This window comes from Indicator indicator, chromosome 11 (genome assembly GCF_027791375.1).
Source record: "Indicator indicator isolate 239-I01 chromosome 11, UM_Iind_1.1, whole genome shotgun sequence".
In the NCBI taxonomy this organism is placed as follows: Eukaryota; Metazoa; Chordata; class Aves; order Piciformes; family Indicatoridae; genus Indicator; species Indicator indicator.
The window spans coordinates 1,610,660-1,637,786 of NC_072020.1; the positions used below are offsets into that span (position 1 = coordinate 1,610,660).

The 27,127-nt window shown below is 44.4% G+C and overlaps 1 protein-coding gene across 1 annotated transcript in view; it reads right to left on the reverse strand.

Annotated features, from left to right (window-relative positions):
• The window catches only part of TRANK1 (tetratricopeptide repeat and ankyrin repeat containing 1), a 39,698-nt gene extending 22,401 nt beyond the window's left edge, over positions 1-17,297 (reverse strand). The window contains exons 1-11 of the mRNA XM_054384699.1: positions 17,164-17,297; positions 15,236-15,359; positions 13,588-13,738; positions 10,624-10,742; positions 9,250-9,333; positions 6,910-7,048; positions 5,483-5,614; positions 4,267-4,428; positions 2,136-2,294; positions 1,516-1,767; positions 522-698 (exon numbers count right to left, since the gene is read on the reverse strand). Of these exons, the coding sequence (XP_054240674.1) occupies positions 522-698; positions 1,516-1,767; positions 2,136-2,294; positions 4,267-4,428; positions 5,483-5,614; positions 6,910-7,048; positions 9,250-9,333; positions 10,624-10,742; positions 13,588-13,738; positions 15,236-15,359; positions 17,164-17,297 (1,633 nt within the window). The remainder of the gene's footprint in view (positions 1-521; positions 699-1,515; positions 1,768-2,135; positions 2,295-4,266; positions 4,429-5,482; positions 5,615-6,909; positions 7,049-9,249; positions 9,334-10,623; positions 10,743-13,587; positions 13,739-15,235; positions 15,360-17,163) is intronic.
• Positions 17,298-27,127: the final 9,830 nt, after the last annotated feature.

A 27,127-nucleotide genomic window follows, 5' to 3' on the forward strand; every position in this document is an offset into this window, starting at 1 on the left:
AAAAAAACCAAAATCCCAAACAAAAAAAAACAACCACTCAAAAAAACCCCAACCAAAACTCCACTTGATGTACAAGGTTGCTTTGTAGGCCAACAATTTTTAAATGCCCCCTTTCTTTTTCTGCAGCTATTAAACAAAAAAAAAAAAAAAATCAAAAACTAAAAGAAAGCTGCGTTTCATGTTTCTAAACACAGACTCACAGAATTGTCAGGGTTGGAAGGGACCTCAAGGATCATCCAGTTCCAACCCCACACTAGATCAGGTTGCTCACATCCATATCCAGCCTAGCCTTAAAAACCTCCAGGGACAGGCCTTCTACCACCTCCCTGGGCAGCCTGTTCCAGTGTCTCACCACCCTCATGGGGAAGAACTTCCGCCTAATGTCTAATCTAAATCTCCCCTTCTCTAGCTTGGATCCATTCCCTCCAGTCCTATCCCTACCTGACACCCTAAAAAGTCCCTCCCCAGCTTGCTTGTAGGCTCCCTTCAGATACTGGAAGGCCACAACAAGGTCTGGGTACCTCTTTTGGTTAAACAGATGGAAACTGCAGCATGCAAAGGAGTATCTCCTTGTGCAATGGAGACATTTTGAGGATCTGCACCTTTGGTCAGCAGCAAGTACACCAGATCAAAATAATGCTTTTGGAGGCATATCTGCAGTGGTATTCCAGAGTTGGTTCCAATCCCATCTGGCAGAGCTAGTGTGAAGGACACGAAAATATCAGGGGTTAAAATCTGCTACGCCAGACCTGCAAACTACAGGAAGTTCTAAACATATGAAGGTACATGCTGATTGCTGACTCTTTTCTAATCAGCTTTCTACATGTATCTGAGACTACAAAAATCTTGTCTCCCATTAAGCTGAGCAACCAGTCCTCCTGTTGCGACAGGAAGCCTGAAAGGTCAGAACATTTCTTCACGTCAGCCAGTCACTGACCAAAACAAGAATCCTGCTTGCACCTCTGGCACTCACCAGGCTGCAGCAGGACTGTGTGTCCACAACTTAGAGCTAACAAGAAGTTATAAGGTGAAATGAAAAATGCCAGTATAATCCTAGGAATAATTCTCATGCAAACCAAGAGAAGTGATGATGTCTGTACCTATAACAGTAAAAAAAAAAAAAAAAAAAAAGACATCTGTTCATGTCTTTGAGATCCCTGAAGGAGTCCATCAGACCAGACTGAACTTACAGTTTCTATCAGGATAATACTGTGGCTGAAGACAGAAATTAAAACCCAAAGTAACTACAAGCAATGCCAACCTTCAGCCTTTTACCTTTTACTAACCTTGACAGCCAAATTTCATTTGAAAAACATCTTCCATGCCACAGAGCCTTACCAGCTTCCCCATGTCGCCCACGGCAGATGCAGCCAGCAGACTGTGCTCCAGCAAGCTGCTGCACTTAGAGAGAGCCACAAACCCCATGCGCTGCTATTCCTGAAACTATATTGCTCCAAACATGTCCAATTAAACACCAGACCTTTCACAACACATTAATATTGCACAGTTTTTCACCTCCTCGTTCAATCAAGCATCTTATGAGGTGCACTTGTTTATCCAGTCTGTCACACTGTTGGATAACGTTGCCAATATCAACGTCCAAAAGGCTGCAGTTTCTGAAGAGGCCTCCAGCTGATGGCTCTTCCCCACTGGCTTTCCCTGTTAGCAGCAGCAAAACTGCATGCCACAGTTTCTTCTCCAGCAACTGCTTTATGAAGCTGTTAGCACAGGCATTGGAGATGTTGCAATTCACCCCTTCAGGGATTTCTGCAAGACAGTCAAGACCATGTAAGTCATTCAAAGCCACACAATAAAAGTCCATCTCACTGGAAAGTAACTTCAAATAATTATCTCAAATTCAAGTGCAGAACAACAAAATGTAACATTTGCATCTATCTGTCTGCAAGCTGGCAGCCAATTAAGTTTGATAGTTTTTATTCATCATACTGTAATTTGGTCCATATCCCAGTGGTTTAAAGTGCAATACATAACAGTAAAGGTAAGTAAAAGCACAGTGCTCCAGCAGTATCAGCTGCAGAAACAGGGAAGGGAAAGAAGGGTAAAGGGGCAAAAACTGCCTGTTTTTTCACAGCAATTAACTTTTGTGAAGTGGCAAATGGGAGCTCAGACCTTACCTTTCACAGAAGACAGCAGTTTCAGAAACTGCTTAACTGCATCCTCTTTCCATACATCTCTATGATGTGCTCCATTTTCAAACCTGTAGAACTGGACAAACTGTTCAAGAACATCCAGGAGAGAATCTGTATCAGCCACGGCTCTGCTTTTACCCTGCCCTGCAAAACATTACAGACACTGAAAATCCAGTTCCTTGCTTGCATGCCTTCAGGACATGCTTGCAACACAGAACATCTCAAGGCTCTAAGAAATGTGTAGTGCCAGGTTAAAATCAGATGGCTGAAACTCGTACTGTCAAAGCTAGTCCTGTGCTGGATTTCATATCCTAAAGGATATTTAATACTCTCGTTGAATCCACTTCTGACCACAACACACTAGGTTGAAAATGGTAATAGTTCAGAAGCTGATCTGCATGCAGGCAGGACAGTGCTGCCTTGCAGTGGTAAGATTGTTCAGGATTTTCAGAGTAGATGCTTTCACACATGTGAGTTTCTCTGATTCCTCAGTGCCATTTAAGAAACAAGCTTAAAACAAGTTGCCCTTTTAAAAGCAAAACCCAAACCAATCTCACAACATCAAAACAATACCTACAAGCTTAAAAGATACTTAAGGGATGGGCAATGGTGGTTTCTACAGAATGTCTTGCCTCCCAGGCCAGCCTGTCAGATCTCACATAGATACTCACAAGAGCTTCTTCAAATGGCCTCCTACATCTGGATCCACTACAGCCTCTTTCAGAGCTAGGATGCGAGTAGCAACCAAGCTGTAATGCTATGCTGCCAACAGGATGCATCCTGCAGCTTCCCACCTCCTTCCCCAACTAGCATCTCTGTGACCTCACTGCAGTACAGGCAGCTCAGGCTTGCTCCATTTGGTAGGCCAGACAAGAAACTATGTAAGACCTGGTCAGTCTTGATGCCCTCCAGCTGGGGTGGTACTGTACAATTTGTATGTCTTCTCATTTTCATTTATTGGGAGGGAAGAGGAAATTCCCATTATTTGGGAAACCACAATTGATACATCAGTTTCCTGAATGGAAAACTAATAAATAAGTCAGATAACCATAGAATCCTAGAATGACCTGCGTTGGAAGGGGCCTCCAAAGGTCATCCAGTCCAACCACCCTGCAGTAAGCAGGGACATCCTCAACTAGATCAGGCTGCAGAGCCCTGTCAAGCCTCACCCTGAATATCTCCAAGGATGGGGCCTCAACTACCTCCCAGGGCAACCTGTTCCAGTGTTCCACTACCCTACCCTCATGGTAAAGAATTCCTAACATCCAACCTAAACCTCCTCTTCTCTAAGTCAGAATCCTTTTTATAACTGACAGGCTAGTATAAAAAAAAAGGCAGTTCATCACTCCAGTTCAAGAAATTTCCTACTACCATTGGGACAATTCAGTTTTCTGTATGACAACAGGTCCTTTGCAAACTGCCTAGAAATATTATTAATATTTTTTTTTTAAATGCACCCATACTCTTTTCCCTTTTTTTTTCCCATTCATGGGAGTTAAAATTTCCCAATTACTGCAGGAGTTTGAGCTGCATATCACCAACAGAACAAAGCTGACTACAACTTTGTGAGCAAAGAGCTCTCATTAAAGTGCTATTCTCTTTTTGAAAATGTCAGCAACTTTTATACTCACATTTTCATGGTCTGAGAGCTTTTCTTTTTTTGTATTTTTGTTATGAAAATAATTCATATTTTAACCAAATATTTTAACCAAAATGTTTCATTTTAACCAATTATGTTAACCAACTATTTTAACCAATATTTAAACAAAATGTTTCATTTTCCAAAAAAAAATAAGAAGGAAAAAGCTTAACACTGGAAAGGTATCAAAAAGAAGCAGCTTCTATGATGGGAGCAGCTTTGTGTTCATGGTGAGAAAATAATAGCCCCAGAGTCTTATAGTAACTTAGAGCAACATATAGTTACTTACTGATGAACATCAATTGCCTTCAGGCAAGGACAAAGCATTCATCACTGACTGACAGGAGAGCAGGGTGACAACTCATAGGAAAAGTTACAGTATAAAGCCCACCTACTATTCCCAATTCCAAATAAAATCATTTTGTGTCTAAAGGATACCATTTTAAAGCAGGGAAAGGATCCCAGTCCATGCAGTACCTGTCTCAGAGGAAGCGTGTTTCTTAATGTGACTGTCGATTGCTTTTACAGCATCAAAGTTTTTGTTCCTTTTCAAGAGATCTATGACATATCTTGACTGTGCATCTGGAACAGTGGGATCAACCCCAAAATTCAGCAGCATGACCACATCTTCCACTTGGCCTAAAATATCACATAAATAAACATTAGAGGAAGAAGAGTTCTCGTTATTCAGAGGTTTCAGGCTTTTTTCCCACTTGGTATTTTTAACTTCCTGGCACCATTTCTAGCAGGGGCATCTTCAAGTACATCAGATTGCTCAGACCCCCATCCAACCTGACCTGGAATGTGTCCAGGGATGGGGCTTCTACCACCTCTCTGGGTGGCCTGAGCCTGTGTTTTACCACTCTCTTGCTTATATCTAGTCTAAATCTACCACGGTAACATTAAAATCATGACTCCTTGTCCTGTATAAAGAATGAAATACATACCATTTATACACAAAATTTATACTCAAAATATATACAGTACAATTATCTATTGTATATAATTACATATTCTATGTAATTATAAATAAAACTTGTGTGTCTATATGTACACACATGGTCAATTCCAGAAAGTCAGGAGCCTTTAGCAACAATTTAGCCATTTAACTGCTGTTACCCTGTCCAGAAACTGACATTGTTTAGGTATAGGTTGTGTGCACTTCATTCACGCTGTCAAAGAGAACCCTTAGAATGCCACTGCATTTAATGACCTTGGCATTGATTCTTATTTCCTGTTGCCACTTAGTGGGCAGAGTAAGAAATACAAGCAAGGAAGCAGGACTAAACTAACAGAAAAGAAATTGCACAAAAAACATAACATTTCCTTCATGCTTCATGTTCCAACAAGGGTTTGAAACCTTCAGCTAGTAAAAAGAACAGGATAGGTCTCCAGGTAGTCTAACATGATCTTAAAGGAACATCAAACTTTAAAAGGGAACTTCTGTGAGCCTAAGAATTGCAGCATACTCATGGGAAAACCATGAGCACCAAAGAAAATGCATCACATATCAGGCACACCATTGTAAAAGGGAAATTTCACCTTTAAAATATTAGCTACCACTACCAAAGTCTACATTCAACCCAAAGGACTTTCTCATTTTCTTCCTTAGCATGAGAAACAGTACACAGTAGGATCTGAAACGTGTCCATATGAAAGCAGACCAGCACACACAAAAAGTAACTGCACTCACTGCGTTTCTGGGCGTATTCGCTGGAAGATGCCACAACATGCAGGAGAGTGCATCCGTCCCTGTCCTGCTCGTTGATCCTGTCCTTTAAATCCGGCTTCCGAGTCAGTAACCACTTGAAGAGATGGTTCTTTCCTGAAATGACAGGAACACCCTGCTTGTCAGAAATGCTAAACAGAGACACAAAAAGAACAGATTCTGGGTTTTTCCCCTCATGCACAGGCAAGAGGTACCTGTATGAAACCTTTTCTGCAAGATGGGGAGTAGGACAGAGAAGTATCATAAAATGGCTTAGGTTGGAAGGGACCTCAGAGATCATCTACTCTGACCTCCCCACCATGGGCAGGGACACTTCTCAACTAAGACTCAGCTGCTCAAGGCCTCATCCAGCCTGGCCCTGAACAGCCCAGGGAGGAGACATCCACAACCTCCCTGTTCCAGAGTCTCACCACCCTCCTACTGAAGAAATCTTCCTAAGATCTAGTCTAAACCTACTCTCCCTTAGCTTCAAACCATTCCCCCTTGCCCTGTCTCTAGACACCCTTACGAGAAGTCCCTCTGCAGCCTTCCTGTAGGATTCCTTCAGGTACTGGAAGGCAGCTCTAAGGTCCCCCTGGAGCCTTCTCATCTCCAGGCTAAACACCCCTAACTCCCTCAGCCTACCCTCATAGCAGAGGTGTTCCAACCCTTAGATCATTTTGACTCCTCCTCTGGACTCACTCCAACAGCTCTGTGTCCTTCTTCAATGTGAATATGTGAAAGAAATCATGGTAAGAGGCAGCTGCATTGTGGGAGACACAATACTATGTTCTCAATTGCCCACAAGAGCAAACCTGAGCTGGATTCACAACTCTCAGACTATAGAAACTGTTGCTCTACACTGAGGTGGCAGGCAGAGATACTGTATTTTCATCCAAGCTGATATATTCAGGTTGTGCAGGACCCACATCACACTTCTGCTTCAAACCACCGAAGAAAACAACCATACTGGGTTTGCAAAACTATTAGGAAAGCACGATCAAAGTGAGCACCAACATTTTTCAAGCAGTGCCTGACTGGCACATGTGAGGTTATTATACCCAGATGGTATCATCTCATTAGTTTTCAGAAGGAAAAAACAAACACACACAAAAATACACCCAGGAAAGCTTTGTTGAGTTCACTGATGGCCACAACTGTTTGATTCTCACTGTGGCTTATAGAATCACAGAATGGTCTGGGTTTGAAGGGACCTCCAAAGGTCATCCAGTCCAATCCCCTCTGCAGTCAGCAGGGACATCCTCAACTAGATCAGGCTGCCCAGAGCCCTGTCAAGCCTCACCTTGAATATCTCCAGGGATGGGGCCCCAACTACTGCCCTGAGCAACCTGTTCCAGCGTTCCACCACCTTCATGGTAAAGAACTTGCTCCTAATAGCCAATGTCACTCACTTGCTCTGATACACAGTCTGATGACAGCATGAAGCACATACAGTCCAATGGTTTCAACTTTTGCTCCCATGGAAATCAGCCACTTGACTAACTCTGCCACTTCTTGCATCTTCTCGCCGTAGCCATACAACTCAGAAGTCTGATGAAAGAGAACAATTCCAACAGGTTACTTTCACATGATGCACATGGGCTTTATGACAAGAATCAGTGCAACAGTCACAATCAAGCCAAATCTACTGCAAAATGAGACACTAACAATTCCAGCAGAAGCTCAAAGTACTCTTCCCACATGAGCTGCTCATGGATGTTGAAGAAGAATCTCATCCTGCTCTGAGGAGCACTGAACCTAAAGCCTAATTTATAAGGAGCAAAAGTCTGTTATATAAGAAGCATTTCTCTATTTCTTCTAATTGAGAGCAAGTTTCAGCCTCACACCTGTCTATTAAGTGCTACTGTATCTAAGTGCACATATTACTGTAGCTGGATATTGTGCCTTTTAAGCTTGGATGAGGCTGCTTATGCAGGCAGTTGCCCCAAAGCAAGAAAAGCCTGGAGAAGTACTTTTAACTGGGGACAGGGAGTTAGAATGGGGAAAGGATGTTTAGGAAACTCAGGTAACCAGTCCTTTTACAGATCAGGAACTACATGGATGGAGAGCAGGGAAAAAACCCACCTGCAACCAACTCAAGAAGCATCTGGTATTTAAAAAATAATGGTATGACTTCTCACACAGAGAAAAGGTGTTAAGCCTCCGAGACAGATTTTTGGGCAGAATTCCTAGAATGTGATCTCACAAAAGCATGGAATTTACAGGTGAGTTTACAGACCAAGGCTGAAAGCACAAAGCCTGAGCAAAAGGCAGCTGAGATGTAAAAAAAGGATATCCTAGCAAGGACTTCATGAACATGAAGCACAGTCTGCAAGGGCTACTGAAATACAGAGAACTCTGGAGGTAGGCAGAGGAAGCTGAAAAGGAAATTGAGGCAATATGCCAGAAGGATCAGGACATGAGGGGGTAGTCAGAAACTGTTCAGACAAAATTTCCCCATTTGTGCCAGTCCTGTTTTTAAATAACAGTCTTCACACATGCTCCCAACAGCCACAAATACATTTTTTTTTCTAACACCTCATGCCAGATTTTGACTGGCAGGAATTACTGTTCAGGCAGTTACAAAAGCAAAACACAACAAATTATAGAAAGAATAGAGTGGCAGCAGGGGAAGTTCAAGTTGTCAGAAAGCCTCATTTCCTATTTTCTTTTTTTTCCCCTAAAGGGAAGCAGTGCTTAGGGATCTTTAATCTTCATTCTTGCATTCTTTCACATGTACAACAAAGCCACTAGGAAGAGAGAAGACTGGAGGGGTCAGTCTGACAATGAAGGACATACTATTTTGCAAAGGCAGCCTCCTTTAGGACTCCTATCTAATGTGGCTTTCTGATTTTCTTGCCTAGGAAGGAAGATTTTTTTGCCAAGACACCTTACATATATCCTTCACTACACTGCCGTGCTTTACTCTTGGCGTAAGGAGCAGCTTCACCCCTCTCAGGTGTGCTCCAAGTGAAGGGGCTGCTAAGAGCTGCCAATTACAGCAGCAGGCAGCTTCACCTGGGAGCTGCTTTAAGCTGAGTCTCTGATGCCATTAGCCCCACCACAGCTATGATGCTCTAGCAGCACAGCCTGAAGATGCCATCATCTCGGTAAAAAGCATTAGGAATTGTGTCTACTTAGTCTACAACTACATGTTTCTGTCTTGCCAAAATCCTCTTAGATCATTTGGAAAGCATCAGAGCCTTCAGGGAGAAAATTTAGCAGTTGCTCCCTAGCTATAAAGCAACCTACCAAAAAGCTGGGGCATTGAGGGAATGACAAATCCCAACAATGCACACAGCTCAACTCTCCATAATCATATCCACACAATGAAGCAGTGCAGAGACAGACTAGCAAGATATAAAAGCAGCTTATCCTGTGTATATCCTAAGCTCTCCTGGTTGGAAAACAAATCCAACTTAATTGATGTCAGGCATTTGTCAGCACTGATTTGTCAGATCAGAAGTGTGACATGAATACCCTGCAGTACTTGAGAGGAATATGTCACCTTTTGACCAAATTAAATATTAAATACATACAGAAATCATGAAACTGAAGTTTTTTTGTTATTATTATTTCAAATTAAAAGAGACAACAAAAAAGATTTAACAATCATACAGTCAATACATTATTTTCCCTTGATCTGTTTTAGCCTTATACACAAGACGGGGGAAAAAAAAAAAAAACTATCACTAGAGTGAATAGGAAAAAAAGAGAGATAGACACATAAAAAAAAAAGGATACTACTTTACCTCAAATAGATTCTTCAGTGACACCTGGTTGACTCTGAGATTGGAGGGCAGGGCTTTCTTTTCAGACAACAACAACAGACAAGACTGGAAAATAAGACAACCACCAAACCCAAAACATTAGTGATCATATAAACCCCCTCAGAAACTTTGGTTTTCACTGCCTCATCAGATCTTGCAAGAAAGCAAATGAGAGCTAACAACATTTCCAACCTTTTTTAAAGATCCTAACAGAAAAGCCCTAGCTTCCTGGTCCCCCCTCACCTATACACTGAGCATAATGTTGCAAGAGATGGAATATTCCACAAGCCACTTTGGGTCCATTGCCCTGCCTATGCTCCCTCTCAGGCTCTTGTGCACCTGCACACTAACAAGATATGGGAAGCTGAAGAGCCCTTGATTTCCTAGCAACAACTGAAAACATTCTTCTCATAGCAATTCCTATAGTGAATCCAAAACACAGCACTAGTCTAGCTAGTAAGAAGGAAAACTGGCTATAGTCCAGCTGAAACCAGGACAGCCATATAAAAGGAAGAAGGAATCACAAATAAACATCTCACTGCTCTCCCCTCTGGCTTCCAAGAACAATGACTCTGGATGGCACCTGAACTATAAGAAAGCAGAAGGAGACAAGTGAGATTAGAAACTACAGAATCACAGAATTAAGCTGGTTGGAAAAGACCTCAGAGATCATCAAGTCCAACTTCTCACCCAACACCACCTAATCAACTAAACCATGGCACTAAGTGCCTCATCCAGTCTCTTCTCAAACACTTCCAGGGACAGTGACTCCACCACCTCCCTGGGCAGCACATTCCAATGGCCAATCTCTTTCTGTGAAGAATTTCTTCCTAACATCCAGCCCGAACCTCCCCTGGTGCAGCTTGAGACTGTGTCCTCTTGTTCTTGTGCTGGTTGCCTGGGAGAAGCGACCAACCCCCACCTGCCTGCAGCCTCCCTTCAGGTCGTTGTAGATGGCAATGAGGTCTCCCCTGAGCCTCCTCTTCTCCAGGCTAAACAACCTCAGCTCCCTCAGCCACTCCTCATAGGGTTGTGCTCCAGACCCCCCACCACCTTTGTTGCCCTTCTCTGGACACGTTCAAGCAACTCAACATCTTTCTTGAAGTGAGGAGTCCAGAACTGGACACAGTACTCAAAGTGTGGCTAACCAGTGCTGAGCACAGGGTTCATACATACAAGTTCATCGTACCCCTTTGAGAAATGAACTTCAGAAATCATTTAGCACTAGAAGTAGTAGTAGTGGTAGACATTTGAACCAGGAAACAATAACCACTCACTGGTTTGTATTCTAAAGGTAACGTGAGCTTACCCTGAGGGGATGAGCCAGGAGTGCCCACCACACAGCACCAGACTTACCCTCCACTTCCCTTTCTGGGCCAACCTCTCTATCACCGCTTGCCAGATGAGCGCGTCAAAGCGCGCGTGGAGAACGAAGCTGTAGGCCATGGGGAAGGTTTGTGGAAAGACTCGTTCATCTGCAACGACAGCCAGGGGAGAACCTCTTCAGTATGCATAGCACTCCAAAAGCTGGGGGCTGCAAAGAGAGTGCTTCACTGCACTGTCACAACTCGGTCCCACCAGGACAGCAGAATGGAGTGCAGCCGCAGCAAGTGTGCGGAGGACACCAAGGTGAGGGGGCGGTTGGCATGCCTGAGGGTGGGATGTCATCTGCAAGGACCTGAGCACCTCTCTGACACTGTTTAGTCGGGAGAAGAGAAGGCTGAGAGGGGATCTGATCAATGGCTATCAATATGTGAGGAGTGGGTGTCAAGAGGAAGGCGACAGGCTCCTTTCAGTGGCACCTGGTAATAGGACAAGGAATAATAGACAGAAGCTAGAACACAGCTAGCTCCACTTCAACATGAGGAGAAACTTCTTTACTGTAAGAGTGATAGGGCACTGGAACAGGCTGCACAGAGCAGTTGTGGAGTCTCCTTCTCTGGAGACTTTCAAAACCAACCTGGATATGTTCCTGTGTGGCCTGCCCTAGGTAATTCTGCTTTGGCAGGGGGGTTGGACTCAGTGATCTCTGGAGGTTCCTTCCAAGTCCTAACATTCTGTGATTCTGTGACTTGGACAAGCTTAAGAAGTGGGCTTGTGTGAAACTCATCAGGCTCAGCAAAGCAAAGTGCAAGGTCCTGCACCTGGGTCAGGGAGATTCCTGGTACCAAAACAGGATGGGGGATGAAGGGATTGAGAGCAGCCCTGCAGAGGAGGACTTGGGAGTACTAACAACTGAAAAGCTGATTGCGAGCCAGCAATGTGCACTCACAGCTCAGAGGGCAAACTGTGCTGGTTTTAGGGCTATGCCTTTAAATGTCTTCACAGCTCTTGAGCAGAAAGTAGTAAGAATGTAAATAAATCACAATTGGGTGTAAAAGAGGAAAATTATGATTATTCTAAACGATTCTATTGGAGGGATAGCTCCCTGAAGATTTGGTTCTGAAAACAATGTTCAGTTCTGTTTAGGAGTGCAGGGCAGTTTCTTCTGCTCTCTTCTTGCTTCTGGTGCTGGGAAGATTTCTAACATGCCTCTGCTGACCTTGACTGCTTGGTCGGGTATTAACCTTATCTACGTCTTCTCTCTCTCTTTCCTTTTTGCCAAAGGGGTCAGGAGGAGGCAGAGGGTGGGGGGGCAGGGAAACCAGCTTTCCTGGTCTTTTCTGGGGCCGGGGGGGGGGTTGTGCTGTTTTGTTAATTTACATATCTGTAAATATTGTACATACTGTATATTTGTATATATTCATTGCATTCCATTGTAGACTGTAGTCTTGCTTGTAAATACAGCTCCATTTGCTTCTAAACTGAGCTAGTCTGGTGAAGTTAATGCGGGGGGGGTGGAATTTCCAACCCACCACATAAACCATATTCTGGGCTGCATCAAAAGCAGCATGGCCAGCAGGATGAGGGAGGTGATTCTGCCCCTCTGCTCCACTCTGGTAAGACTGCAGCTGCAGTGCTGCATCCACCTCTGGATGGAGTCATCAACAAGAAGAACATGGAAATACTGGAGCAAGTCCAGAAGAGGGCCATGGAAATGACCAGTGGTTTGTAACTCCTCTGCTATGAAGAAAGGCTGAAGGAGGAGTTGGGCCATGGGGAGACCTTATTGTGGCCTTTCAGTACTTAAAGGAGGCCTGTAAGAAAGATGGGGACAGTCTTCCAGCAGGGCCTGTTGCAACAGGACAAGGGGTGATGGTTTTGAACTAAAAGAGGGGAAATTTAGACTAGATATGGTAAAATGAGGGTGGTGAAACACTGGCTCAGTTTGCACAGAGAGGTAGAAGCCTCATCCCTGGAAACATTCCAGGTCAGGGTGGATGAGGCTCTAAGCAATGTAGTTGGGGATATCCCTGGTCACTGTAGAGGAGCTGGATTAGATGACTTTTAAAGGTCCCCTCCAGCCCAAACTATTCTATGATTCCATGAATTTTAGCACAGATTAATACCCAGGAAAATGAGACCTTAAATATCCCTGGCCACCCAACTTACACAGCACCTTTTTTATTATCAGCCTCCAGTCTTCATTAAACAATAGGAGGGGAGATCAAGCTCTGCCCTCAAGAAACACCTCTAAGCCCCAAAACATTGTGAACCTCATGGTGGTTCTTTCCACTTGTGGGAAAGCCCAACTACAGATGCTGCTAAAGCTAATCAAGGTCCTTAACACAGGGCTACAAGTTCAAGTAAATGCAGCAGGAGTACAACCTGAACACTCCAGGCAGGCCCCATCAGATAAAGTCTGTGAACCAGACAAAAAACAGCAAGTAGAGGAGAGATAGAGGAAAGGGCAGGGAGACATAGGGTGGACATTGCTCAAAACAAAACTCCAAACCACCAACCAACCCAAACAATGCCACAGAAAGGACAAATACTCTCTTTCCATTGTTGCCCATTACTAGCTGAGGCAAAGCCCTCCACTCTGGAGAAGACACTGCACTGGAAACTCAAGATGAAGCTGAGTATCTTCGAATTGTTTTCAAATCTAGCTAGCTAAAAGATAAGTAGAATGGTTTGGAGAAAAACCACTACAGCCTTCGGGGTCTGGAGCACCAAAACTCCAACCTTGTCTCTCTGACTCTGAATTTCAACCTTTTCTAACTAATCCACAATTGATACATTCTTGTAAGACCCCTGTATAGTGTTTGGGGATTGCTGGCATCTGCTGTGTACAAACCAGACCAAGACCACCATATCCTCAACATACTCATGACCCTCAAACAGGGCCCAAATGACTGACTTTGTGAAGGACACCCTACAAAAGCTTGTCATTGCTACTGAGAGGCTCCTGGAAAAACTAAGATCTTGATTTGAGTTTACCATTGACACTCATGAAGATTCCTGCTATAAAATCAGCAGCTTGACTTTGATCTGCAGAAGCATTCAGGAGAAGTAAACCTTTATAAAACATCAGAATTGCCTCGTGAGGATTCAGCAACATGATCCATGAGTGGCCAGCTCTGTAATAAGCCTGAGGGAAAAAAACAAATCAAAACACAATAACAAAAAAACAAACAAAAAAGACAATTGTGAAAATATTCAGAGATCTTTGCCATGAAATGTGAGCATTTTTTCTTATATTTCCTAATTATGCTATAAAAATGACATGCAGCACTATTTGTACAGCTTCTTAAGACACAGATCCAAAAAAATCCAATAAATATCCCTTGAAAAATCACATAGTCTGATGAGGAGAGGCTGAGGGAGCTGGGGGTGTTTAGACTGAAGAGGAGACGACTCAGGGGGGAGCTTATCACACTCTACAACTACCTGTTGCAGTCAGGTGGGGGTCAGGCTCTTCCCTCAGGCAGCCTGTGACAAGACCAGAGGGCATGGGCTGAAGCTGTGCCAGGGGAGGGTTAAGAAGCACTTCCTCATGGAAAGGGGAATTGGACACTGGAATGGACTGCCCAGGGAGGGGGTAGAATCGCTGTCCCTGGAGGTCTTTAAGGAAAGATTGGATGCAGCACTTAGTGACATGGTCTGGTCCATGTGGTGGTGCTAGGTTACAGGCTGGACTTGATGATCTCTGAGGTCTGTTCCAGCCTCAATAATAATTCTGTGATTCTGTATTGGCTCTGAGTCACAGTGGAGTCAATTTGTTCAAACCAGGTAACTGTCATGCTGCACCACACTGCAAGTCCAATTGCTATTTGCATGCAATTTCACCAAATCTAAATCAAATACCTCCCACTAGATGGCCTTTAAAGGTCCCTTGCAACCCAAAGCACTCTGTGGTATTAAAATCTCTGTGGATCTCCGGTAGTTAGTCCAGAAGACTATTTATTGTGCATAAAAGCTAATCCAAGTGTATGCCTCTGTATCATAAAATCTGCTTATGCCTCACAGATGAGTATGAGTCACTGTGTACCCAATCAATGTGCACTTAATGACAAGCATATGTCTCGTGCATTGTTCTGTCCACTGGAAACACAAGATGACCTCCATCACCACACACTCTTCCCAGTAGGCTTATTAAAATGAAAAGAGTATGAGGGCACACTGCCCAAGGGAGCCTTCAAAGCTAGGCCCCCATTCTAGACACAAGTGCTGTCAGTGACTGATGAATCTGTCCCACGAGCCAGGCTCTGTAAGACTACAAATGAACACAAAGCTCATGAGCCTCACAGCATGCTGTGACCTGGCTGCTGCTGCATCACATGGGCACATAAGATGTTTTTACTTATCACCTTGTCTGGAATATTAAGAAAAGTTATCTTTCTTGAAAGCATTGCTGTCTATCTTGTGGGAACCCAGAAAAAAACTGCTGCTGCAAAAAATGAGTTGCTTCATTTTATTAAAAGTAATATTACAGGAGTCATTCTGTTGCCCATGCATAGAGTCAGATACTGATTCAGGGATTTTGTGCTGTATTTGCTTATCACACCCCAGAGCCAAAACACCCTAAAAATCAGGTATGGACACTTGTTTTTGAAAAGCAAAGCATTCAAAACCTGCCAGCTAGTACCTTAACATACTTCGGATCCCAGCGTAAGCTCTCGTAGGCTGCCAGCATTGCTTCTCTCCATTTACCAAGACAGTACAAGGCAGTTGATTTGTTGCAGTGTAGCACAGCTATGTCCTTGGAGCACCTAAAACCATGTTTTTTAGCATGATAAATGTTTATTCACTGGAAAGGATTCATCAACTTCATAGTTAGCAACAAGAAAAGCCTACGTATCACCCACCTAAAATTAGAGGTAAAAATGGAGTTATAGAAAACAAAGTTCATTTGAACATCAGCTATAAAATCTCTTAGTGACATCACAAATGATACCCTAGTGATACACTTCATATCCTGGGGTCTTCTGAAGCAGAAAGCCAAGTCACTGGAAGGAAGCAGTATGAAGATTTAGAGTTTAGACCATCTCGACACACTTAGATATGGCTCAGTGAAAGCCACTGGCCAAGAACAGGAGAAAAAGAGACACGATTGGAAGCTGCTAGATGGAAAGAACACTGAATATGTTTTGGTCAGCAACAAAACAACTTAAATGCATTTTGCTGTATCACCAATTGATGAAATCAACAGAATTATTCACATCTCCACCTGCTAAGAAAGAAAGAAATGTGTTTTAGAGAACATAAAACACTGAAGTATATAAATTGCGTGCTAGATCCAAGTCAGTTTCTGGAAAAAGCTGCACGCAGATTACAGGGAAGGGGAGCCTATAAAGCCTGTCTTGCCTGTGCTCAGACACCTCATGCCACAAAGCTGCATCCTTCACCTTATGCCTGTCTACCAATTTACACTCCAAGTCTCTTCAGCTACACTGAATGTCTTCAGAGAACACTTTGCATGCCAGCAACTCCTGACAAGTCAACCCATGGCAAGGGAAAGAGATGCTCAGGAGCAGATCCCTGCAGCATGATGAAGTGTGGCACAAAACCTGCTCAGCTGTCCTCCCTCAGTCCTGCTCCTAGATTCATAGAATCAGTCAGGGTGGGAAGGGACCACAAGGATCAGCCAGTTCCAACCCCCCTGCCATGGGACACCTCACACTAGATCAGCCTGGCCAGAGCCTCATCCAGCCTGGCCTAAAACACCTCCAGGGATGGGGCTTCAACCACCTCCCTGGACAACCCATTCCCGGCTCTCACCACTCTCATGGGGAAGAACTTCTTCCTCATGTCCAGTCTGAATCTTCCCACTTCCAGCTTTATTCCATTCCCCCTAGTCCTGTCACTACCTGATAGCCTAAAAAGTCCCTCCCCAGCACATGCTCCAGACTTGTCTTACTACTAAGGGCTAAATGGCTAATAGTCAAAATAAATGAATGGCTGGTGTTAAGTTAGATTAACAGCAATGTTACTACAAGGTACTAATGCATATTGAATAGTTACCATAAAACTCAACTATTTAATCATTAATAACATTAGCAACTGGTGTTAACTGATGAAAAATAAGCACTTACTATTTGGAAAGAAATACCCAAACAACTCTTCTGATGAAAAATGATTTTTTAACAAGTCTGAAAATACTAAGAAAGATTAAATAATAAATGAATCATTTTAAAGATAATCAGATGGCAACAGGCTGTAAACATAACCAGCAGAAAGAAAAAAAAAAAAATCACACCAAGATTAATTCACAGTACATTAGGTAAGAAATAGAAGCAATTTAACAGAAACCAACAGGGAGTGTGGAAAATTAATCTGAGCTTTAATTATACTTATTTATAACTGATCTTTATTTATTCAGATTACAGTCACTAACTAATCTCTCACAGATGTGTCAGGACTCTTTAATTATAGGACTGGAATAATAAAGAGCATGATCAAAGACAGACGACAATCAGAAGTGTGGGTAAGGAATACAGTTCTGAGTCAACTGCAGTACTGTCCAGATTCCAGCCCTGTCTTATGGTTTACATCTTGCAATTCAAGAGTACTTACGGGTCCCAGTGCAACGAGCAACCAAGCACATACAGAGCTTGGTCGTACTTTCTGATGGCCAAAGAGTAATTCCCATTTTTAAAATCCTGGTTTCCATCTTGTTTCATAGCCTGTGCATATTCCATGGGATCCATGCTAATTATGAGGAAAAAAAAATTATCAGACAAAAGCACTAATTTATGAGACACTTCTTTCCCTTGAACTCTTTGAACCAGCAACACAGCAACCCACACAGCAGCCCTCTGCCCTGGGGGGATGAGGGAGAGAATTGGAGAGGTGAAAGTAAGAAGACTGACAGGTTGAGATAAAAACAGTTCAATAACTGAAATAAAAATTCAGATCATAATAATAGTGATAGTAAAAACAGAATATAAAAACTGACTGATGCACAGTGCAATTGGTCAATAGTCACTATCAAACACCCAGCCAGTTCCTGGTTAGCCATCCCCAAGGAGAGAAAAATCCCAGACCCACAATCCCAGAAGAGCCCCAAATTCCTGGTCCACCTTCATCTACATACTGAGCACGATGCTATATGCTATGGAATATTCCATTGGCCAGCTTGGGTCTGTTACCCTGGCTATGCCTCCTCCCAGCTTCTGGAGCACCTGCACAGTAGCAAGCTGTAAAGTCCTTGATTGCCTATCAACAACTGAAACATCAGCATCTAAAGGATTCTTCTGTCTCCATTTAGTCAGTTGTGTCACACAATGACCCCCTTTGAGAAGGAGAACCAGCAGGTGTTGCAGGTTGAAACTGAAATGGATTGGACTTGGAACAGGTTGCCCAGGGAGGTGGTGGAGGTGGTGGAAGCCTCATCCCTGGAGGTTTTTCAGGCCAGGCTGGATGTGGCTCTGGGCAACCTGCTCTAGTGTGAGGTGTCCCTGTCCATGGCAGGGGGGTTGGAACTGGATGATCCTTGGGGTCCCTTCCAACCCTGACAATTCTGTGAATCAATTTAAAAAATCTAATATTAATACTAATTAAAGCACACAAAGTATACATATAGGGGTGGTGAGCTGTGCACTCCCAACAGTGACTGCCTGATGGTAGGAGCTGCAAGCACCACAGCTCCAGCAAAAATGTGATGGTCACAGGACACAGAAGAGTCAACCTCAGGGGCAGAACAGGGGAGACTCTCCAGAGGTGGCAGCCAGCAGAAGAGACCAGTCCAATAGACACTCCAGTTTACAGTGAGCATGACATTGATGGTATGGAATATTTTTGCTGTCTGGCTTGGGTCAGCTGCCCTGGCTTTGCTCCTCCTGGCTTTAGCAGCTTCTTAATTCAAAACTGCTGAAGACCTTGATCACTATGGAGACCTGCATACCACAGCCAGCCACTAACAAAGTGTTTTATCTTTCTGAACAGGCTGATGCACTCTTCTCAAAAATGCAGCCTTCCTGGATTCTCTGATGACATCCCAGTGAAACCAAGACATTTTTCACACCAATTCCCATACTGAATCCAAAATACAGCACTATTCTAGGTACTCAGAAGAAAAATTAGCTCTATCCCAGCCAAAACCAGGACAATTTTCACCTCAGATTTTGTATATTTATCAAGAAGGCCAAAGGAGCACATAGTTTTTGTCTGCTGCAGTTGGAAGAGTAAATTACAACTCTGGTGATCACTTCACCTTTGCTGCTGATGGCCCAACTTCATTCACATCTATTTTTTAAATCAAGCTCAGCTAACCAAATCTACCACTGATATGCATTATGTTTCCTGAGTTTTTCCTCCTCAAATCATATTTTCCAAATTAAGATTCCAAATTATTTAGATGTGTGTGCACACACTAATGTGGAAAGAAACATTCAAGAGAGCAAAAAGCTCACATGCTTAAGAAATACATGAGGAATACATCTCAATTAAACACAAAACTCATTTACTTTTTATTTATCTGTATGTTTGTTTTTTTTCCCAGCCTCTCTGGATAGACATTTGATAATCCAATATACACAAAACTGCATTGAAATCTGATGCCCCAGTGTTCTCATGCAGTAGCAAGTATATTGATAGTGCTCAAGGACCTTCAATCAGATTTAGCAGTTATCAAAACTAACACAGCAAGCATGGGAGGAAAACAATGGCTGAAACATGCATCAGCTGCAACTGACTGAAAAAAATATTTTATCATTAAAATTGTAAAATCAAATTCTAATCACATGGTCAGGCAGCTAGATGAAGGGAAACAAACACAAAAGCAAAGACAGCCACATCTGTGTTGATGCCCTGGATTGAGCTGGAACAGAACCATTTTCCCCACAGTACAACCAAAGACCACCAATTGCAAGATATAGTTTAAAAGGAAAGGACTTTCAGACGTGTCTTGTGCTGAGAAATTTTGGAATTGAGCTCCTAGTTTCCAATCAGGAGGTGGCATCCCCTCCCCACTCCTGCTCTGGCAGGGGGGTTGGACTGGATGATCATTCGAGGTCCTTTCCAAGCCCTAACATTCTGTGAATCTCTGATTTCCAGCGAAGACAAATCCCCATCCTTTGCCAGCACCAGAGTTTCCCAGACAAAACTCCAACCTGTAGGTCATTTAAATAACTGGGATGAATGCTGTGGACTTCAGCAGCTACACCCAAGTTTACAGATCCAAGAGATACACAGGCATGCAAATCTGACATCTAAGTCAACGATCCAAAAGAATAGCAGAGCTGCCTAGCATGGCACATCTTGCTGTTGCCTAACGTCTTCCTAAAGCAGAAACAATTTTAACCCAAAACCACTGGACTAAGCTGAAGACCTATTGCATAAAAATCTACTAATCATGGCAAGCATTAAACAAAATGGTCTATTCCTCTGGCTCAAGCAGCACAGGGAAAGGGCACACCTGCACCTGAATACAACTAAAGATTTTGTCATGGTGGGAGCTGTGGGATAGCCCCAGTGCTTGGCTACTGGGCTCACGCCACTCCCTCCCCCAGCAGGATGGGAAAAGAGGAAAGGACAAACAAGAAAAATTGTAGGTCAAGACAAAAAGTGTTTAATAAGTGAAAGAAAAGTGGAATAAGAGAGAAAGAAAACAAAGTGATGCAAAGGCAATTATTCACCACCTCCCGCACACTGGCTCATGCCTAGCCAGTTCCCAAGCTGGGCTCATGTCCCCAGGCCCCCTCCTCTCCCTTTTTATTGCTGAGCACAGCATCACATGGCACAGACTATTCCTTTGGTCAGCTTGGGTCACCTGCCCAACTGTGTCCTTCCAGCCCCTTGTGCAGCCTCCAGTCTAGTCGTGAGGGGTCAGAGTGAGAAACAGAGAAAGTCCCAATGCAGGGCAAATGCTGCTGAGCCACAGCTAAAAACATCAGTGTGCGATCAGCACTGTTTTGCTCATCAAGACAAAGCTCCATATGAAGAAAATTAACTTTATCCCAAGCCAGACATAGTACAGTAGGACAGGTTTCCCTAATAAACTGGGGACTTTTCCTAAGCTACAGAGTCCATGAAACACATAAATATGGAGGAACACTCTAGGGCTTGGGAGAGCATTGTTGAGACCTTGTCCTTCAACAAAGAGCAAGAGGAAACCAAAAACCCAGACAAGATGGTCTACTCTGTTTGCTCTTTTAATGGCTCCTGAGGCCACTGGCACAATTTTGACAGTAAAGAATATTAATTTCTACCCAAATAATTAAAACATTACACAGTTAAGTCAGAAAAAAAAAATAAATCTGATCCAACCACTACAGTTGCCAGTAGGCAAAATTCCCATTTACTTCACATGTTACTGTGATGGGCAGTGTCCCACTGGACTGCTTCAGTGAGGCTGTCCCTGTTCTAGGGTTTTTTTGACTCCTCACTTCAACACATAAGGCTGAAAACACAGAGACACTGCCCAGAAAGCCCATGTGTCCTTCTTGAAAAGTATTGTGTTCCTCACACCAGATGTCACTGCCAAGAGGCCAGCCTGTGCTTTCTCAGCATCTGAAGCTGGCAATGCTAAAAACTGTAGAAATCCAAGAGTGAACCCGAGCAGCTGGTTGGTTCTATCCACATCTGGTTTACTCATTTCAGAAGAGAAACTCTGTGACATTGCTCATTTACAGGAAAAAGTGGAAGGTCTACACAGTCATGCTTTTAATTATCCTTGATACTGAAAGTTAAGCTTTGAGGTACCATCCCTAAGGCATTACTTGGTGGAAGAAAAATGTTTTTATTTTTGAGGCACAATAGCTTTCCATAATGCAAGCACCAAATGAAGCCTAGCCATCTAGGAGCTCTGCATCTGAATTAAAAGAGTGGTGCAAAACAAGCACCCTCCTGTTTCCAGGAAACCTGACTTCTAAAGATTGTGCATTCCTCATTCCTATTAATTAGAGGAATAAATAATCTTCTCCTTCTCTCTAAACCTAACAGGCAGACAGTACCAACTGGCAACGGATAGGGAGAGAAAAAGCCCAATAATGCACCTAAATTGTGGTTGAGTGACAACTAAATACACTTCATCAGCGTTCAATTAATTCATGTTTTCCCATCAGGAAACCTTCAGGCTCTCATTAATTCTTGCCCACCAACAGCAAACTGGTTCCAAGACCTATGGAGCATGACTTCATATGGTATGAAATATCCATGCTTTGGTCAGCTGAGGTCAGCTGTCCCAGCTGTCTCCTCTCCCAACTTCTTCTGCCCCTCAGCCTGCTTGCTAGGTGAGAAGCTGAATAGTCCTTGGCTCAGTGTAAAAACAGCTCAGCAACAACTAAAATATCAGCACATTATCAAAGTTACCCACACCCCAAATGCAAAAGACAGTACCCTATCAGTTACTAGCATGAAGATTAACTCCATCCCAGCCAAAACCAGGACATCATGTCATTGAGATGATACTGCATTTTGGGAAGCCTCCTAGAAAAATTACAAGGGGGGAAAAAGCACCGAAAGGCAAAAAAAAAAAAAAAAAAAAAAAAAAAAAAAAAAAAAAAAAAAAAAAAAAAAATCAAGCTAATGACAGCTCTCTCAATTCATAGGCAAGATCTCAACATGCTGATGATTCATATGGCAACAAAGGTCCTCACACAAGGTGTCTGTTCAGCCCATATCCAGTGCTAAACTACAGCAGTTGTTCTACCATCCAGTGACTGCTTCCCAGCTGAGAAAGGGGACTGGGAAAATGCAAAGAAATCCAAGGGCTGGTATGAAAACAGCTGTAATGAAACAGCAAAACTAGTATTGATGCTAATACCAGTATTAGGCATGCAAAGTTATCCTCAGCCCAGCAATGTATGGCAGTCACAATAAACCAGAGGGCAGGCCTTGGGAACAGGACAGGGAGTGTACTCCTTCAGGGATGCTGACCCTCAAGGAGAGGAGGAGGAGAAGCAGGAGCCCTCATTCTCAGCAAACTTCCCCCTTTATACTGAGAGTGCCATTAATGGTATGGCATACACATGGTGTCCAGTCAGGGTCAACTGTCCTGGCTTTCCCCTCCCACCTTAAGCTCCTGGATGTTAACAACTAATAGCCTGCAGACCACAGCTGTCCTAGGATTCTGTTCCAGCAAAACTATGGAATAAAGCCATGACACACCACCCTGAATTTCAGGTGGCATCTTGGAACATCATTCCTCCTTTCCACAGAAGCTGAAGTCATGCCCAGCACCATGCAGACTAGCTTTGGTTGAAGACTGCTTCACAGCTTGCACCACTGACAGGTTTGGCCTTGTTCCCCAGCACATCCTGTTTTGCTAAGTCAAACAAAACAGGCTTTTTTGCTTTCAGTTTCAAAGGATTCTCCCCTCTTTGTAACCTACCAGTAATGAGTTATATACCCAGGAGAACATACTGGTAAGGCATTGCCTTTTCAAGACAAACTCTGTATACATAAATATACTTTTGATTTCCAGTAAACTCAGAAAGGACTTGCATCTGTCATTTTGTAGACAGGAAAACTTATGCTAAAACATCTGTTTACACAGAGTCATCCTGTTTTACAGAACAAACAAACAAACAAAATAAAACCCAAATCCCCCTCACAAAACAGTGGAAACAAGCTAACCCTGCTTCCCATTCTCTGAAACAACAAGTCTCAAAATCCTTAGTCTAGCTCAGCCATACAAGACCTAACAGCCCAAGAGGGAGGTGTTTACACTGCTGCAGTTGTTTGCTCAACTCAGCAGTGTTCCTGTCCTCAAACAGAGCTGGCTGGGTTAGGAAGCAACAGCAACAAACAGCCTCCACATGTCCTTTGTATGGATTAGCTCAAGAGGGTGGCACATCTGGAATGAAAGAAAAACAAAACAGCAACACAAACCCAAATCAACAACAGTCCCCTTAGCAGAAAGGTTTTCAAGCTTCTGCAGTTCACAGCCAAGGTCTGCAAAGTTTAATTGCACAGTGGTAAAAAACACTGGTAAGAAATTGGAGCCTACAAGTAAGATGGGGAAAGTCTTTTTAGCAGGGCCTATTGCAACAGGACAAGCAGTGATGGTTTAAACTAAAAGAGGGGATTTAGACTTAAATCGAAGGAGGAAGTTTTTAGCCAGGGTGGTAAAAGAGTGGCCCAGGTTGATCCCATCCCTGGAAACATTCCAGATCAGATTGGCCAGGACTCCGAGCAGTCTGATGTAGTTAAAGATGTCCCTGCTGGCTGCAGGGGGTTGGACTAGATGTCCTTTAAGAGGCCCCTTCCTTCCCAAACCACTCTGTGATTCTACGAAACACTCCCTCTTGCACACCTTCATGGAAAACAAATGCCTCTTCCCATCTGCAGTAACCCCATGCTATCAACCCTAAATTCAGTCTCTGTAAATTGGAAAAAAAAAAAAAAAAAAAAAGATCCGAAGAGTGACATGATCTTTTTTTGTTTTGCTTCCTTCCTTCTGAAGTGCACGCTGCGCACAAACTCCTTTGGAAATGAAGCAGCCTGCTTCATTAAGTGACCACTCCATGACCTCACACATGAGTTTTGCTTTTCAGGGAAAGGATCCAAATCCACTGAACACAATGCTGAGCTCAGGGCTGTGCCAAAGAAGTTCTCTTCCTTCTTTTCAGGCAGGGACACGCCGTCCCCCTCTCCCCCCGCCAGCTCCTCCGCACACGCTGTACCAGGCCAGCACACCCTCCCAGATGCCTGGCAGGAGCAGGAATGCACTTTCTGCAGGTCTTCTCCTTCAACCACCCTACACGTTCCCTGGCAGGCTTCCCAACCAGCACGGCCACTCTCGCTGCTCGCCACCCCGCACCGCCTTAGCGGTGAAACACGGCCCCCCACGTCCTCAGCCACGGAAACCTCCCGGGAACTTCAACGCCAGCTCGACCAAGGCGGAGATGCCAAAACCGAAGGGCAACAGCTCTCACTACGGTGCACGTCCGGCCGTGCAGGGCACGCAGCACCGCGCCCGGAGGGCAGCGGTACCCCCAGCTCCATCAGGCAGAGGCCCTGAGGTCAGGGTGGGGGTGCCGGCGGGCGCAGTCCGGACCAGGCCCCCCCGCTTCCCGCGCACATAGCGGGGCGGGGGTGAGGGTACAGAGGGGTCTGGGGGGGGGTCGCTGCTCGCGCGCTCACCTACCTGCCGCCGCCACGCGCAGGGGTCTTCCGGGGCGCGCGCGGCGGCCACCACCCCTAAACACGGGAGAGCCACGCCCCCCGCCACGCCCCTTGCGAAAGCGAGGGTGCTCCGCCCCCGGGAGGTCCCGCCGGCTGGCCGGGCTGGGGTCGCGGCTGGGCCGCCCGAGCTAGCCGTTCCTGGCAGGCTCCCAGCCAAGCGGGCGAGCCGGCTCTGTGCCGTCGCGCTCCCCCGCCCCCGTCGCGGCAGGATTGTAAATGACATTTGGTTGTAAAGCGACGTCTGTGGGAAAGCAGCGCCTGGCCCGGGCCCCGCATCGGTCACCCCTTCACGGTGATTCCTCACGAAGACTCCTGCTCAGAGGAAGCTCCAATATACCACAGAGGGATGGAGGCTTCTCCTGTCGCAACGCAGCACAGGGTATCCTCCCTCAGCGCTAGCAAGCGTTGCCCTGTGGCCCTAAGCATAACAGTAAGTGAGCATAGTGCCAGGAGAACAATATCGCTACCAGAGTAAATCTGTGAAGATCCACCTTAACATCAACACGATCCACTGGCAAAATGCAATGCCAAGGGACACGACAGTCTAGAGAAAGAAAAGAAAAACTAAAAAGGAAAAAGAAAGGAAGAAGAAAAACTATAAGACAAAGAGAAAAGAAGGGGGGGGGGAATGGAAAAACAAAGGGAAAAAAAGAAATTTCAAGCTATAATGCAGAACGCTGTAAGGCACCACACCAATCAACAAGCTAAAGATGACAAGAAATTGTTCAATAATTCAGTTTTCTGTGAACCATATTTCCCACTGAAGAGGGGGATGATCAAGAAGCTTGGTGAACACTTTGACCAGCCAAGGTTAAAATATGTTCTCATAAAAAAAATCATTTTTTTAATATTCTGTTAATCATCCATCTTCTGTGCTGAGTTTTCACATAAATTATCCTGCTACTGATTTAGAGACTGGAGAAAAAAGAAATAAAGTAATGCTAAGCTTAGAGTGGGTGTTCTTAGCATTTTGTTCCAAGTGGAGCACACCAAAATAAAGGAACAAAGACACTTTAAGAGAGAAAAAACAAACAAACAAACAAAAAACCAAAACAAGTAACCAACCCAAACCAGTCAAAGGTACAGCCACAATTGTTGGTTTTGTCTCCCCATCGATAAAAGGTGGGGAAACTGCTTGCTCCCCAGTGTAATCTTGCTTGATAAGTGACAAAGAAATCAAAGTCCATGGGTGGGATTTTGCAATTCTTACTCAGGCCATCAAGAAAATACAAATGCTGAGAGGAATGAGTGGCTGATGCCAACTAATGTATCTGGCATTTCATGCAACCTCCAACCTTCCTACCATTGCCGTTTAGGGGAGTTTCACTTCAGTGCAAAGAAACAAGGATCAAGCCACCTCACTTCTGCTGCAGAAAGCCAAAAACGCTGCTCTTTGGCATGGGAGGGACTCTGACCTGATCCCTGGCACAACAACCAGTCCTTGCTGCAGCTGTTTGCAGCCACGGCTGTGTTTATCAAGCCAGTCACAGGACAGAAAACGAAACCGTTGGTCTGTTTTGGTTTGGTTTCTTTTTAACTCAGCTGTAGAAATGAAACTTGGCAGCTTGCGAGCCTCCCTGGCTGGTAATCAGTGGGGCGTTTCCTTCTCCAGAGGCTGAGCCCCTGCCACGCACACACCTTGCCTGTGAATTACCAAGTCTGCAAAGTTTTGCATTCCCTGAGTCTAAAGAAGCAGAGAAGGAACAGAAACTCAAAAGGGTGGACCCAAGCAGGCACTCAGACAGGCAGGTGGTTAGGCATCCCGGTTGTACGGGATGCTTCAACACAGAGGAAGGAGCGCTAGGAGGAGGTGCACCTAAGGTCCAGCAAGGCAGCAGACAATGTTTAAAGCTCTTTCTACCTAGCTCCTACATCCTGTTGCAACTGTAGATTAGAGGCATTGGTGTGGGTACATTTTCAAGGGAAAACGTTTCTTCTGGATGGGAGAGTGAGTAACAGAGCCCTCCCCTTCCTTGTCACTCCACACACACACCAGAGCCTCGAGACGGAGGGGCATCCACTGAGCAGAAGGCATGGGCCTCAGTACAAGGCTGATGCTAGGAGTCATGCTTCCCAGCTCTGTTCCTTTGTCAGTGATGGGAAACCCTCACTTAGAGAACACCCTTGCTAACAAGAAAGAGCTGCAGCACGTGTTGCAAGCCCTTGGCCATGCTGAGCAGGAGAGGGCTGCTCCACCAACAGCTCCTGCTTTCCTGAGCACACAGCATCTCCCAGCTCCTGAGAGCACAGCACAAACCCCAAAATCACAGAATCCTTTAGCTTCTAAGTCCAACTCTTAACCCACCTCTGCCAGGTCATTGCTAAACCATGTCCCTCAGCACCACATCTACACATCTTTTAAATACCTCCAAGGATGGTGACTCCACCACTTCCCTTGGGCTGTCTGCTC